The sequence below is a fragment of the Primulina huaijiensis genome, chromosome 15 (genome assembly GCF_012295235.1).
Source record: "Primulina huaijiensis isolate GDHJ02 chromosome 15, ASM1229523v2, whole genome shotgun sequence".
NCBI lineage: Eukaryota > Viridiplantae > Streptophyta > Magnoliopsida > Lamiales > Gesneriaceae > Primulina > Primulina huaijiensis.
The window spans coordinates 22,565,705-22,580,238 of record NC_133320.1 but is presented as its reverse complement, the minus strand read 5'-3'; the positions used below and the strand labels follow the sequence as shown (position 1 = coordinate 22,580,238).

Here is a 14,534-nt window from a genome sequence, read left to right as displayed (position 1 = left end):
AAATTAACAATGATATGGATAATTTAATTACGTGATTTTGGGGGAAAAAAAATCAAAATTGTCATTGAAACATAATTATATAATCATGTTTGATTTAAAAAAATATATATAAAACTACAAATGTCACAATTTAATTCAAACAAAAATAAAATTGACATTTTACCTTCCCAATTTAGCCCCATCTTAACTAATACAAAACCAAGGTTTAAATAATAACACACACTTAAACACACAGATTTCTCATCAACTTCCTCCAGCAGCTCAAGTTCCGGTCAAAAAATCTTCATTCTCTTCTTAGATCATCATTCCTTCTCAGAAGCGCAAAAGTCCATGGATGGGCAGATCGATTTCTCGAGCATGTGAATTATATTAAAAGAAGCTTCAATTGTGATATTGAGGTAAATTTTTTATGGTCAATTTTCAACTCATGGAATTCCGATCGACAAATTCAGATGGTTTGANTGTGAGCACCGATGAGATGTGATGTGTGAGTGACACCTCATCTGTGCTCACATAGATATGCACGATAAGTGTGTAGGATATCAAAACTATATATATATATTCGAACAATAAATAGAGCCAATAAAAAATGGATAAATTGTTTTAAATCCCCAAACTTCATCTTGAATTTGGGGTTAGTCTATGTGGGAAAAAAGTTTTTGCACATTACACTCTCTTGACAAACATATTTTTTCATTGATGAAAATCAGTACAAAATATTGAATATATATATTATAAATATATGGATTTTCAGTATCGATTATTTTAGATATATTATAAAACATATGTTCGGCATATAAAAATACTTGATCTATATGTATTTTATATTTAATTTCTCTTAAACTAAAAATGTAAATAATGAATATGGGGTTTTTTTAAAATATTATAAAATAATAAAACCAGTACAATCCGGGACTTACTTCAGATTTTTTATTATTATTTTTAACTTTTTTTTAAAAAAAATAAAAGGGATATCGGCGATTGATTGTGCAAAACCGTCGCTATTGGCGACGGTTTGACCAAACACCGTCGCTGAAAAACCGTCGCTAAGGCGCGAATTCAAATAATCCGTGACAGTCTGCCACGGATTCTGATTCCGTGGCGGATTCAATATCCGTGACCCGTAAACCCGTGACCTTCTTTCTGCCTATTTAAATGCGGTGATGCTCTTCATTTTATCACCGAAGCCGAGCAACTTAGGAGCAAAATTATTTCTTTCGATCACCGAGCATCTAACATTCTTTCCAGCACCGGTCTTCAGACTTTTCTATTTAATTTTTGTAGTACTAGTTTTACAAAGGTTTTATTAATTTATAATATTTTAAAAAAAACCCAATGAATATGTACCCAATTTGAGTCAATACAAAAAAAATGATAATATTATTCGATTGATAAATAATAATTTGTTTGATTTGATCGATTGAATCTTAGATAAAATGATAAATTATTTTTTATCATTTTAATAATTAATAAAATATTAATAATATTATTTATTAAATATAATACTGTAATTTAAATTTAATGATTTAAATTATGTAAGATAAATAATTAGTGATTTGATTGATGTAAAATAAATAATTAATAGATGAATACATAATATGACCAAGTAAACATGAGATATAATACGATAAATTATCAAGGGATTAATTTTGTATAAAATCAAACTGTGTCTAAATATATAAATTAATACGTTGATTTAATATTTTTTCATCTAAAGTTTCTTAAATTAGTGCATCAAATTTATTAATTGTTTTGTACCCAAATATGTATAGTAAATATTGATATTAATAAAAAATTTATAATTATATCAAAATCTTTTTTTATGAGATCCAAAATGATCGATACTCAGATATCATGTTTTAATATCATTTTTTTAATGTTTTGTATCGATTTTTATCCGTGAAAAAACATGTGAGCCAAGAGAGAACTGAAATATTATTCCGTAGATCATGGAGTGAAAATATTTTGTTTTGAGAATTTTTAGACAATTTACCCAATAAAAAACATTTAATTATAATTATATATATAATAATAACAATAAAGTTTTGTGTTGGTTTCTTTTTGCAACCAGAAAACATGTAGGGTGTCAATCGAGTCGGGTGGGTCGGGTTTCGGGTCAACCTGAGAAAATTTTTTTTCTAACCCGAAAACCAACCCGAACACGAACCCGTCTAACCTGACTCAACTCGTCTAACCCGAATTTTTTTTATTTTTTTAAAAAAATTAATGAAAAAAATTTGAAAAAATAAAAATAATAATATTTTAATTTAAACACATAATAACAAAATTTCTGATTTAAATTTGAAAGTTTAATGGTAGAAAATAAAAAGTATATTTACTAAATCAAATAAACAATTATTAAAAAAATAAAAAAAATATACAAAATATATTTTAAATGATGAAAATTTATCATATAAATATACAATAAATTTTGTTTAAACATACAATATATAAAAATATAGTTAATATTTAAAAAAAAATCGGGTCAACCCGCGACCCAACCCGAAACCCGTCTAACATGTCACTAACCCGAACCCACCCAACCCGAACCCTAAAAAAAACTCCAACCCGAATCTGATTTTTTTCGTGTTGGATCGTATCGGATCGACGGATGATGATGCATTTTGACATCCCTGAAAACATGAACACAACCGTACACCCGCATCAGACAATCACTCCTTTTGAACCCTAACTTGACAGATAAATCGCATCCTACCATCCATCCGTAATTCTGTAATCCAATTTCTCCCAGGGAGGTGAAGTTGGGGGACCTTTTTAGCTTGGATTTTCGGTAAGTGTTGAGATTTGTTATGCATATATATCGCTATTTTTTTAGATTATTTAATGTTATTCGATGTTTTTTAACCTAAAAACTCCTGAGATTACAGCGGTGTAGAAAGCTGATTAATGATAATCGAAAGCTTACGCTTCGATTCCGAAGTCGCTGTTTATATGTTTCGTCAATTCACCCCTGTTCGATGGTTTTAACGAATTTAATTCGGTGAATTTCACATCGTGTATTTTTAAATCCAACTGGATTTGATTATTTTTATGATATTTTATTTCCATGGTTTCTCATGAGCTACTTCAGTCAGAAATTCAATACGGGTGTTTTGAAATCAATCTTATATATTTAATGGCGAGGTAACTGATTTTGCCACTGGAGCTAGTTTTGTACTCATCAAGAAGACTTTAGAGTGTGGTGAACCGTTGTAGGTCATTTTTGCCCTCAATTCTAGCGACACGTGGAATTGCATTGTTTATCTTTTATTATCATCGCAGGCCAACAAAATCAGTGTAACTGCTGCGTGGTTTTGGTCACTGTCTGGATCGAGCTTTAATTCCTTTTACTTTGTCACTTTCTAGTAATTAATCTCAATTTCTATTTCAGGGTGCCCAAATTGGAATGGCTTCGGTAGAGGCATCCTCCAGTACACATGGCCCCAGATACGCGCCAGACGATCCTACTCTACCTCAACCTTGGAAAGGATTGATAGATGGAAGTACAGGCGTCTTATATTACTGGAATCCTGAAACAAATGTCACTCAATATGAAAAGCCGACAGCTTTACCACCACCGTTGCCACCAGGGCCACCACCTGCAGCTCCTACCCTCAAGCTAAATCCTATACCATCAACAAGAACAGTGCAATCAGATGGTTTTCAGAACCAGAAACATACACCGGCCCTGATGCCACAAGGGCAACTTATCAGCTCATCATCCCAGCAACACATTCAGCTAACACCACAAGTTTCTCAACATCAAGTGCCACCACCTGGTCAGGTGCAGGGGTCACACTTGGGACCTGGGATACAGCAGCAGGGTCATCTAGCACCTGAACAAATTAGGACGCAAATAGTGGAGCAACCAGGTCAGCAAGTGCCATCCCTGTTGGGGCAAATGCCTACACATCCAGGTCAGCTAGGAATTTCGCAACCAACACCACATATACCCACTCAGCCAGGTAGCCAAGCCTCTTATCTACAGATGCAGCAGATCCCTCATGGTCCACAAGGTCAAATGTATTCAAACTCTCAAATGGGAAACCCACATGGTTTCCAATTTAACCCTCACCAAGTGTCATACGCAGTTCATCAACAGAACATGCCTCCACAGGGTCCACAAAGTTTGCAGCCATCTCAGCATTTAATTCCGGGGTCGCAGTTACCTCACCAACAAGACCAAGTGACAGGACTTGCTCCGAGAGATGACTCTAACTTTCTTCATGGAAAGCACTCTGGTTCTTCAGCTGTCCACCAGCATATGATGCAAGGGCAACAGTTTCCTCATCCCCGAGAACAGAAAAATGGAATTCCTCAAATAGATGATGTAGAGTATAAGCAAGGGAAGAAAGCTGGGTTTTCACCTGCACAGGTTCAGCAAACGGGAACTCCATCTATGCAAAACTTGTCTGCAGTAGCAAGTTCCACTCAAGCTTCACATATGAGCACTACGCCAAACCAAACTACCCTGTATGGTGGTGGCTCATCCGTCAACATGCAACAAACCAATCCTTCACTTCAGTTGCATCAAGCTGGGACAGACTTAGCACATTCACTGCATGGTTCTAGATTTCCAAATCAGATGGACCCTGGGATGATGCATAGCCAGCAGCAGAATCTGCCTCCTGTAGCCTCAAAGATGGGCTATGAAGAAAACCATATTGGAAGAACTGGAAATGATTTTAACTATAGCACTAACAAGGGCGCCCCTGCAATGCATCAGCTGCCCAAGCTTGCACCCTTACCCATGGCAAGAAATCAACAGGTAAATTCTTTGTCCAGAAACATGGAAAATAAGACTATCTATTTTATTAATTAAAATTCAAGTTTCCTATCAAAAAAAAAAAAAAAAGGAAATGGGTACATGCTCATATGTTAATGCCAGTACTATTTGTTGAGTAATGTTCTCGCAGTTGCATATTCGATATGCTTCACATTGCGACAAAATCTTATGTTGAACGCTTGATAAGAGTAGTTATTTATGCACCAGGAAATGAGGATGGGTGATTTTCCTCAAAATGTCACTCCTATTGTCCCAGGAAGATTAAATGGTCCCGGTCCTTCCGGAGGGCCTGCTTTGCATGGTGTCTATGGTAATGCTTCTGGAGTCCCTCCTTTTCCAAACAATGCTTTTCCGAGTCCTCCTTCAGTGATGATGGGACCTACAGATCCTATTCATTTATCAGCGGTAGAAATCTATCGACGGAAGCATGAAGTAACTGCCACGGTTTGTTCATTTGATCTCATCTCGGTTTTTAATGTCTAAGATCCGAGAGTGATCCTAGAGAAAACGCCAGTTATGCTTATATTAGTGTAGCCAAATGCATAGTGTGGCTGGATTTGACTTTGAACCTTGTAGAAGGGTTATAAGGGAAAAGGTAGTTTGCTTGTTGCTCATCTTTCTTGCTACCAAAGGGACAACATTCATGTGTTCTGAGATAGAAGTTTGGACTTGATCATGTCTGCCGCACAAATTATCTGTAGAGATTTTACTGTTGAACGATTTAAATAAATTGATACACATGTCTACCATAAATCAGCAGAGACTACTTCAATTTTAGACACAGGGCAATACTTTTTTCCTGACCAAAACTATCTAGAGGAAAGTTATTAGGGTCAAAAGGATCATTATATGGGAAAGATAAATAATAGCTGTTGCTCACTTGAATTTTTACAGTGTCTTGAAAGCGTGGTTGATATAATTGGGCCATGAGAAGTTCATATCCTAAAGTTTTGTAAAGAGGAACTCCTTTTGAAATTACTAATAATTCTAGTCCCCCAAAGTTGTGTAAGACAATGACATTCCCTATTTAGTTTCTTATCATATTTTGCTCCTTATTTTATAATTTTATTGCATTGATGCAAGATGTCAAAATTGAGTTCAGTTATACCCTTTCTCTACTTTGTGTATCAGGAAGAACTGCAAGTAAATTTTTTATACCGTGCAAATTAAATACGTGCATGTATTTTTTCTTGTCCAAGACACGGAAGATCTGTCTTGTAGCTCCTAATATTCTAACAATACTCTAGATTTACAATTATTTAACTGAACTAATATGTCAAGCATCAGGGAAATCTTTAATTTAGAAAAATATGACGAGGGCGATAAGCTACTTCATATGTTCAATTTTTCATGCATTTATGCATAATTCAATAGGTAATTAGACATTGGCAAAATTCACAATTGCTGTCAAATGGAATAAATCTTTTGTTAAAACGGGGCCAATGAAAAGTAGTTAAGTCTCCATGGACAAGTTGAACACATTGATTTGTACTATTGACAGCTTGTAAGTGTTAATTGACTTTTGTATTGTTACACCTGTGCCTTCTTGATTGTCTTTGCAGTGAGATTGTTTTGGCTGCTGAATTAATTATTTTTTTCAATACTTTGTACACGAACGAATGTTCAATCATATCAAAACTGCGTGACTGATGCTTGGTTTAAATTGTTCAGGGTGAAGACGTTCCAGCTCCATTCATGACTTTTGAAGCCACTGGATTTCCGCCAGAAATACTACAGGAGGTAAGTGTTTGAACCTGATTGGATTAATTAATATTTCTAAATGTACACGTTATACAGAGGTGATGTTCCTTATGGCCCTCCTTAATGTTTCATCTACAAAATTCTTGCTTTTAGCTCATCAATTCTAACTTGTCGCAGGTGCGATATCTGCTCCAGAGGGGGAGCACATGTCGTACGCTGCACTGCGATGCACATTTCTGTGAACAACTATTCTGAGTGTTTGAGGGTGCTAATCGACTGTTGGTGGAGCCTTCATTAGGCACTGGTTCTTGAGGGGTGGTTGGTACCTGGTATCCAATTCACAATAAATGTGACTGGGATTTCTAGCTTATTGGCTCCGTTTCTTCTCTTTTAATTGCTCCTTTTTGTTGCATCGAGTTGCTTCAGTAAGCAACCGCAAACCCCTTGAGCAATTATATTTTTATTCGATTTTATTTCCTTCTCCAACATTAGACTAGCGGAGGTTCAACTTTAAGATCGCTTTGTCACTGGTTGGAACTTCCTTTGAAACGGTCTTCTGAAGTTCATTTTTACTTATTTTTGCAGATGCATTTTGCTGGTTTCTCTGCTCCCACACCCATCCAGGCACAAACATGGCCTATTGCTTTACTGAACAAGGACATAGTTGCTATTGCAAAGACAGGGTCTGGAAAAACACTTGGTTATCTTATTCCTGCATTCATTCATCTGAGACGACGACAAAACAATCCTCAGAATGGTCCAACTGTGTTGGTTTTGTCTCCAACCAGGGAGCTCGCCACCCAAATTCAGGATGAAGCACTCAAGTTTGGTCGATCATCTAGGGTTTCGTGCACGGTTGACTTTCAAATCTTTTTCTATCAATCAAATGGACTGTTCAATTATTGCTTTAGTTGTTATAGATGAAAATTCAAGTTGTTCATTTGTTTCAGTGCTTGTATGGTGGTGCTCCAAAAGGCCTGCAATTAAAAGAACTAGATCGAGGGGTGGATATTGTTGTGGCAACTCCGGGTCGGCTGAATGACATCCTTGAAATGAAGAGGATTGACTTTAGACAGATCTCTTTTCTTGTTCTTGATGAGGCTGATAGAATGCTTGATATGGGTTTTGAGCCACAGATTCGTAAAATCGTCAATGAGATACCTCCAAGAAGGCAAACTCTTATGTACACTGCAACCTGGCCTAAGGAAGTTAGAAAAATAGCAAGCGATTTACTTGTTAATCCCGTGCAGGTCAACATTGGCAGTGTTGATGAGCTTACTGCGAATAAGGCTATCACACAGGTATTTATGTAAAAAAGAAAATGTCATCCCTAAGAAATTGAATGGTCAATAATCTTATTGTACATATTCAAAAAATAGTCATCGGTCTAAAATTAAGTGGCTTAAGGGCCAGGAGTGTGACTAGTAATGCTATTCCTTTTGGTGAAGATTTACTTTCGAGTATTCCTGGTCTCTGGAATCTGATACTTTAGATGCATGGAGTTATTTCATAAGGTTGCAATTTGCATTACTTTATTGATTACAAGATCTCTTTTAAGTATTTGTATCATCCATTAACAAAAAACTACTTTTCTTCAATAGCATGTGGAAGTAGTCCCAGAAATGGAGAAGCAAAGACGCTTGGAGCAAATTCTTAGATCCCAGGAACGTGGTTCTAAATGTATAATTTTTTGTTCCACTAAAAAGTTGTGTGACCAGCTGGCACGTAGTATTGGACGTAACTTTGGAGCGGCTGTAATTCATGGAGACAAATCCCAGGGTGAGAGAGACTGGGTTCTTAATCAATTCCGAACTGGGAAGTCCCCAGTTCTAGTTGCTACTGATGTTGCTGCTCGGGGACTTGACATAAGGGACATAAGGTCTGGAACTTTCATTTTTTACTTCTATTTTAGAATTCTTCGTATCTTTTGGGTTATAACCTTTATATGTCTAATTTTTTCGTTTCTCCTCCTTTTGACACTTCTTGTTATCGGTTTTTGGTATCTTAATTTTTATGCTTTCTACACCTTTCGAAACTATCTTGTCACAGGGTTGTGATCAATTATGATTTTCCAACTGGGATTGAGGACTATGTCCATCGAATTGGAAGAACTGGGAGAGCTGGTGCTACGGGTGTTTCGTACACATTTTTCTCTGAGCAAGACTGGAAACATGCTCTTGATCTTGTTAAAGTTTTGGAGGGGGCCAACCAGCACGTGCCTCCTGAGGTGAGAGACATAGCTTTACATGGCGGCCCTGGTTTCAGTAAGGATCGAGTTCCCATGAACCGTTATGATTCTGCTGGTGGTGGTGGCCGTTGGGATTCTGGCGGTCGCGGTGGCATGAGAGATGGCTTTGGTGGTCGTGGTGGAATGCGAGATGGTGGCTTTGGTGGTCGTGGAGGCATGAGGGATGGTGGCCGTGGTGGAATGAGGCACGACAGCTTTGGCGGACGTGGAGGGATGAGAGATGTTGGCTTCAACGGCCGAGGAGTGACTAGAGATGGAAATTTTGGTGGTCGTAGTGGTGGGAGGGATGGTGGTCCTTCAGGTGCTCGGTTGGGATGGGACAGGGGTGGACGTGGCACACATGATCGATTCAACAATTTAGATGTGAGAGGACGAGGCCGTGGGCGAGGGCGATTTGACAGTCGAAGGGATGGCCCTGATAGAAGTAGGGGTCAGAGTTTCAGCCGGAGCCCTGATAGAGTTCGAACATGGGGTTCCAGTCGAAGCCGAAGCTCTAGCAGAAGCCGTAGCAGAGGTAGGAGTTATAGCAGAAGCCGGAGCCGGAGCCGGAGCCGGTGCCGAAGTTGGTCTCAGAGCCGTAGTCCAAGGAGCAGTCGCAGCTGGAGCCATAGCCCTAGACGCAGCCGCAGCCGCAGCTATGATAGATACGAGAGAAGGCCACCACGCAAAACTAAATTTGATCAGGTAAATGTTTCACCACCAAAAACTGAGGCACCCTCTGAACCCTTGAGATCCTTGGTGTCTCCTGGTACCGGTGGCAATGAATTTACTGGAGTTGAGCCAGCAGAGCGGGTTCCTTTGGTAGCAGCTGCGGATCTTGGCAACCTTGTTGCTGAAGCTGACCCTTCAAACAACCCTCCTGTGGAACCCTAGGGTTGCGGATATGGATCCCCACGATACTCAGTGGTTTGATTAGGAAGACGATTGGCATGCCATAATGCAGAAGCAAACTGGTTTCTACGTGTTGCTAGTGTTCTATATTTTCACGGGTACATGCCAGAGTGCTATCCAGCGATCTACCTTTTATCCTTTACATTGTCTTAGGTATTATTTACATACCCCTGATCTTTTGTGTTTCACTTTCGTTGCTTTCGTTACGACGATGGCAAACAAAAATTAACATCTGGAACTTTCGGTGTCGATCAACACTGCAGATTTTGTTTGAATCGAATCAAGATTTATAAATGTGGTTCATTGCTAATTCTATCCTAAATTCTTTAGAGATTTGTCAACATGGAGCAGTAGAGATGGCAGATTATTATTATTATTATTATTATTATTATTATTATTATTATTATTATTATTATTATTCTAATTCCGGTTTTATCGTGAATTTTTTCAATTCCACCTCTAGCAAAGTATTTCACAATTTGCAGCTGCGTGAGATCTTTGGGAATTGGGGCAACTATAGGTGTAAGCGGCATTCATCTGGTTTTAATTTGTATCGATAATCTGACTCACATCGTTATTAGTGATCAAGGCAATTGAACTGCCCACGACAGAGATGACTATTATTCTGTTAAAGTTCCTACAAAATAAAATCACACGCCAATATCACGTGTTATTAATTTCAGATATAGAATGCTGAATAATTAATCTTCGTTTGGGATTGTGGTACACACTCACGCACTTGTCTATTTATCTCAAAAAACACAATAGGTTACATAGATACAGGGAGATGGAGCAACCCGCAGTGCACAAATTGAATTCCGGTGGAAGCAATCTCACGAAGATGGCCGCGGCAGCCTCTTGGCAATTTCCTGTCCATTAAAACAACAAAATAAAAAGATATCAGTTTGATATAATCGAGATATGTCGCATGAAAACCGAGTCAAGTTCCACTGAACATGAAACCAAATAGTTTACGTTTTATGACAAAAGGAAGATGGAGCTGAGGCAAAAAAAACAAAAACATCTTCACATCGTCGCGATGTTAACGGACAGCAATAACATTTTGACCATTAGATGATAACATAATCGGTTGATGGATGCAAAAGATTGCATAAAAACTGTGTTAAAAAGAAAAGGAGGAATATATTTACCTCAAATAGCTGGTTTATATTGTCAGCAGTCTTGGCAGAGGTCTCTATAAAGAACATTCCGTTCTTTTCAGCATAGTCATTTCCATCCTTCGAAATATACAAGAAATCTACATATTAATTAACCAAGAAAATGCCAACAGGAGAAAGGAAATCTAATGCATAATTTATGTGCTTACCTGAACTGGCACTTCTCTTTTTTCAAGAAGATCAGCTTTATTACCTACGAGGGCCATGACTATGTCTGGGCTTCCATGTTTTTGCAACTCCTATAATTTCAATGATTATCAAACGCTTACACAGGAAAAGGCAGGATGTTCTGCAGAGTAAAATCTGTGACGGTGTTGTGAGTGTAGAATAAGTAATATAAATGGGCATTGAAATGGTAATCGGGTTAAGTGAACAATACAGCTTCATATGCTAAGAACATATAATCCGTTGCTGTTCAGGTTTTAAATCTTACAAAACCTACAGTGGATACTGCAACCAAACTATAAAGCGAATTCAACTTCTCAGTGCATAGTCTGAGTAAGTTTATCTCGTTTTTTTTTTTCCCAATTTGAGGAAACTCGATGTGTATCTCTTGGACATACCTTGACCCAATATTGTGCCTTGGTGAATGATTCGGGACTAGTAATGTCATACACCACTACGGCAACAGCAGCACCTCGGTAATACAGAGGCGCCAGTGCGGCATACCTGCACAGCGGCAATTGCTTGTTAAATCATTTGCACAAACTTTGTCGATCAAGAACTGGGAGAAGGGATTGGGCTAGGAGATTGGTGGATAAAAATAAACCTTTCTTGACCAGCAGTGTCCCATATTTCAAATTTCACTGTAGTTGAATCCTGCAAGGCTATTGTCTGAGACAAGAAAGATGCCCCAACAGTGACCTGTCAAAGATGTACAAGTTTGGACAGATCCATCTGACAATCACATAATCCAACTTCTATAATATGCCATTCTCTAGTAGTTACAAATTTAATGAGCGCTATCGGTCATTCACATCAACCTATCTCCATAATATAATTTTTTTTATAAGAGACGATATTTTATTAATAATATGATGAGAACAAGTACATCAGTGGACTAGTGGTCCACTTAATAATATGATGAGAGTACATCAGTGGACTAGTGGTCCACTTTCAACAGGAATTACATAATTTCAATGTTGTATCAATGATACACATAATCCCAATAACGCAATATGTCTAAGATTGATACGTTCTTAAAGTCATCATGAGTGTCGATCCACATAGCAACTTTGATCTTGATTTTTTCCATAATATAATAGATTAACCTTTACCTTAGATGTAGGATCAAACTGACCACGAACAAATCGAAGAACGATGCAGCTTTTCCCAACCCCAGAATCACCTAAGAGCACCAGCTGTGGAGATAATGGAAACTAATAAGGGCACAAAAGCAGATGCTTTTTAGTGCTTTCAACATTTTATCCAATACATTACAGAAAACCCTCAAAATTAAAAAACGTCATGCCTTTGGAGCAATTATACACCGAAGGATGTGAATTCAGTAGTAATCGACAACCATAATAGGGGAAAAACAGAGGTGTAAGGTGATAACGACAGCTCGACTTCTATCACAACAGAAATGGTGCTGTAGGTATACATGCCTGTCATGTTTAAAAGTTAAAATTGCAATTCGCACAGCTCAATAGATGGAACCTGATTCAATATATAGAGGAAGCTGATTGATTAAATCATAGCCCAGTGTTATTGGATTTCATTAATTTCCTTTTTTCCTTGATACTATTCAGGTCCATACTTTCATTTCTTTTGCAGCTTGACAATGCAAATTTACTAAATGGCATCTTGTCAATGTCACCTTTTCTTCAATATATCACTATTAAAACCATGCACACTATAAAACTCCCTAAACAATATAATGAAGACTCGACTCCCTCATCCTCCTGTACGGAAAACATCGCTGCCATGTTATCATAAACTGAAAAAAATTTCAAAATAGGGTTATTCTGTCAGGTAGATGATTCGTAGACTGTAAGAATAACTCATTAAAACCAAAGCATATCTTCCCAGAATCTTGTCGTCACATGATTGCCAAATTAGCAAACCTCACTCAAACACGATGTTCTCGAGATCAAATTTTTCAGCAAATTCAACACTGACAGTCTGACAATTAACAAGCAAGCACAAAATCTACCTTAACTTTAAGGTTATTCACATCATTCGATCCTCCATTTTCTGCATTCAGACCTCCCAACCTTCCAGCATTTTTATCTGGTAAAAAATGTTGAAAAAAATAATAAAATCATTAATAGTATTTCAATCTTGCCCTCAAATCAGATTCAAAATTATTTTTTGCAAAACGTTCAAATTTCGAAACTAGTAGGAAAAAGGAAAAGGACATGAATTATCGTAGTCAATGATAAACGCCAATAGATTCAGAACCATATTAAGGAATTCGATATTTTGTAGTTTCAGAACAAATAATAATAATAATAATAATAAGAGGGAACAGATTCGTAACAATAAATTTTAATAATTAAGGTTGGGAAAATGATCTAAACCCTAGATTGATTTTGACATTCACCTGGAACGGATGACGAGCAACCCATGGCACCGGAATATTTCGGGATTGAAACCGTATCTGCGTGAAATAAATTTATCCACCTTCAGAGATTAGGGTTTGGATCCAAGAAAATGGGTTTGGGCGAAAAATTCAATCAGCCTTTGGAATTTGAGTATTGTTGAACAGTGAAAGAAGAGAAGTTTAAATAATATCAATTTATAAAATGAATATCAGATATTTGTAATTTCATATGAATATTATAATTAATATGTTTGTATATAAGAAGATGTTGGTGAAAAATTTTCAATCAAAATATTTTTTTTGGTTCATTCCTTACTCAAAAAATTGTGATACTATGCTATACAAAATGTGGTACACTTCATATGGAAATGTGGTACACTTCATGTAGAAATGTGTTACTAAAAAAGTACCCAGGGACTGAACACAAAAAAAATCAACGGCTGAGGAATGAAGGCCAATTTCTCGTTGATATTGTTATGTATGACAAAAAATATATTTTTCTATTAAACTTAATTTCAATAATGATAATAATAGGAAAAAAATCAAATAATGTGCGAGGATCTTGGTGGGTGAATGTGTTTATATAACACGTGATCGAGGGGACAAGGAACTACTGAAGGTGTTCATGTTTCGGTTAGCCGCTCGAATTGAACCGAAATCGAAAATTTCAATTTGAATTTCGGTTTTTATTTTTTTGGGTTTCCGGTTCAGTTTTTACCTCAAATAACTACACATAAAATCGATATTTTTTAGTTGTTTAAAAATCATTTTTTAGTTTTAAAATCTGATATTCGATTTCAGCTGTTCTTCAAGTTTTTACTTATTTGAATAAGCAAAAAATTGTGTGAAATGGTTTCACGGATCGTATTTTGTTAGACGGATCTCTTATTTGGGTCATCCATGAAAAAATATTATTTTTTATGCTAAGATCATTACTTTTTATTGTGAATATCGGTAGAGTTGACTCGTTTCACAGATAAAAATTTTTGAAACTGGTATTCATTTGAGTAAGAGGTCCGCTGCAAGTAAGTGGGGTGGATTAATTTTATTTTTTTTAAAAAAAAATTGGATATTTATTTATTTATTCATATATTTACGCTGGCAAATTTGATTTTATTTGGGGTCAAATCAATGGGCCTTTGTGGTGTCATATATCTCGTGCCTTGGATAGTTAGTGGGCCGACC

At 36.8% G+C, this 14,534-nt stretch overlaps 2 protein-coding genes across 4 annotated transcripts; one reads left to right on the top strand and one right to left on the bottom strand.

Annotated features, from left to right (window-relative positions):
* The first annotated feature begins 749 nt into the window (after positions 1–749).
* LOC140959246 (DEAD-box ATP-dependent RNA helicase 40-like) lies at positions 750–9,936 on the top strand. Of its 2 annotated transcripts, none has more exons than XM_073417113.1 (8): positions 750–753; positions 3,392–4,768; positions 4,994–5,230; positions 6,458–6,526; positions 7,073–7,342; positions 7,438–7,788; positions 8,089–8,366; positions 8,537–9,936. In XM_073417113.1, exons 2-8 carry the CDS (start codon positions 3,407–3,409, stop codon positions 9,606–9,608), a joined length of 3,639 nt encoding a protein of 1,212 aa, XP_073273214.1. In that variant the 5' UTR covers positions 750–753; positions 3,392–3,406; the 3' UTR covers positions 9,609–9,936. The 2 variants fall into 2 exon arrangements, with proteins under 2 accessions (XP_073273214.1, XP_073273213.1); XM_073417112.1 differs by lacking the exon at positions 750–753 and adding an exon at positions 2,639–2,791.
* A 340-nt stretch (positions 9,937–10,276) lies between these two features.
* LOC140959249 (ras-related protein RABF1-like) lies at positions 10,277–13,534 on the bottom strand. Of its 2 annotated transcripts, none has more exons than XM_073417117.1 (8): positions 13,350–13,534; positions 12,960–13,036; positions 12,082–12,183; positions 11,574–11,668; positions 11,368–11,473; positions 10,954–11,043; positions 10,778–10,864; positions 10,277–10,495 (listed from the first exon to the last, which is right to left on the bottom strand). In XM_073417117.1, exons 1-8 carry the CDS (start codon positions 13,372–13,374, stop codon positions 10,460–10,462), a joined length of 618 nt encoding a protein of 205 aa, XP_073273218.1. In that variant the 5' UTR covers positions 13,375–13,534; the 3' UTR covers positions 10,277–10,459. The 2 variants fall into 2 exon arrangements, with proteins under 2 accessions (XP_073273218.1, XP_073273219.1); XM_073417118.1 differs by having other exon boundaries at positions 12,082–12,165.
* Between the last annotated feature and the right edge of the window lie 1,000 nt (positions 13,535–14,534).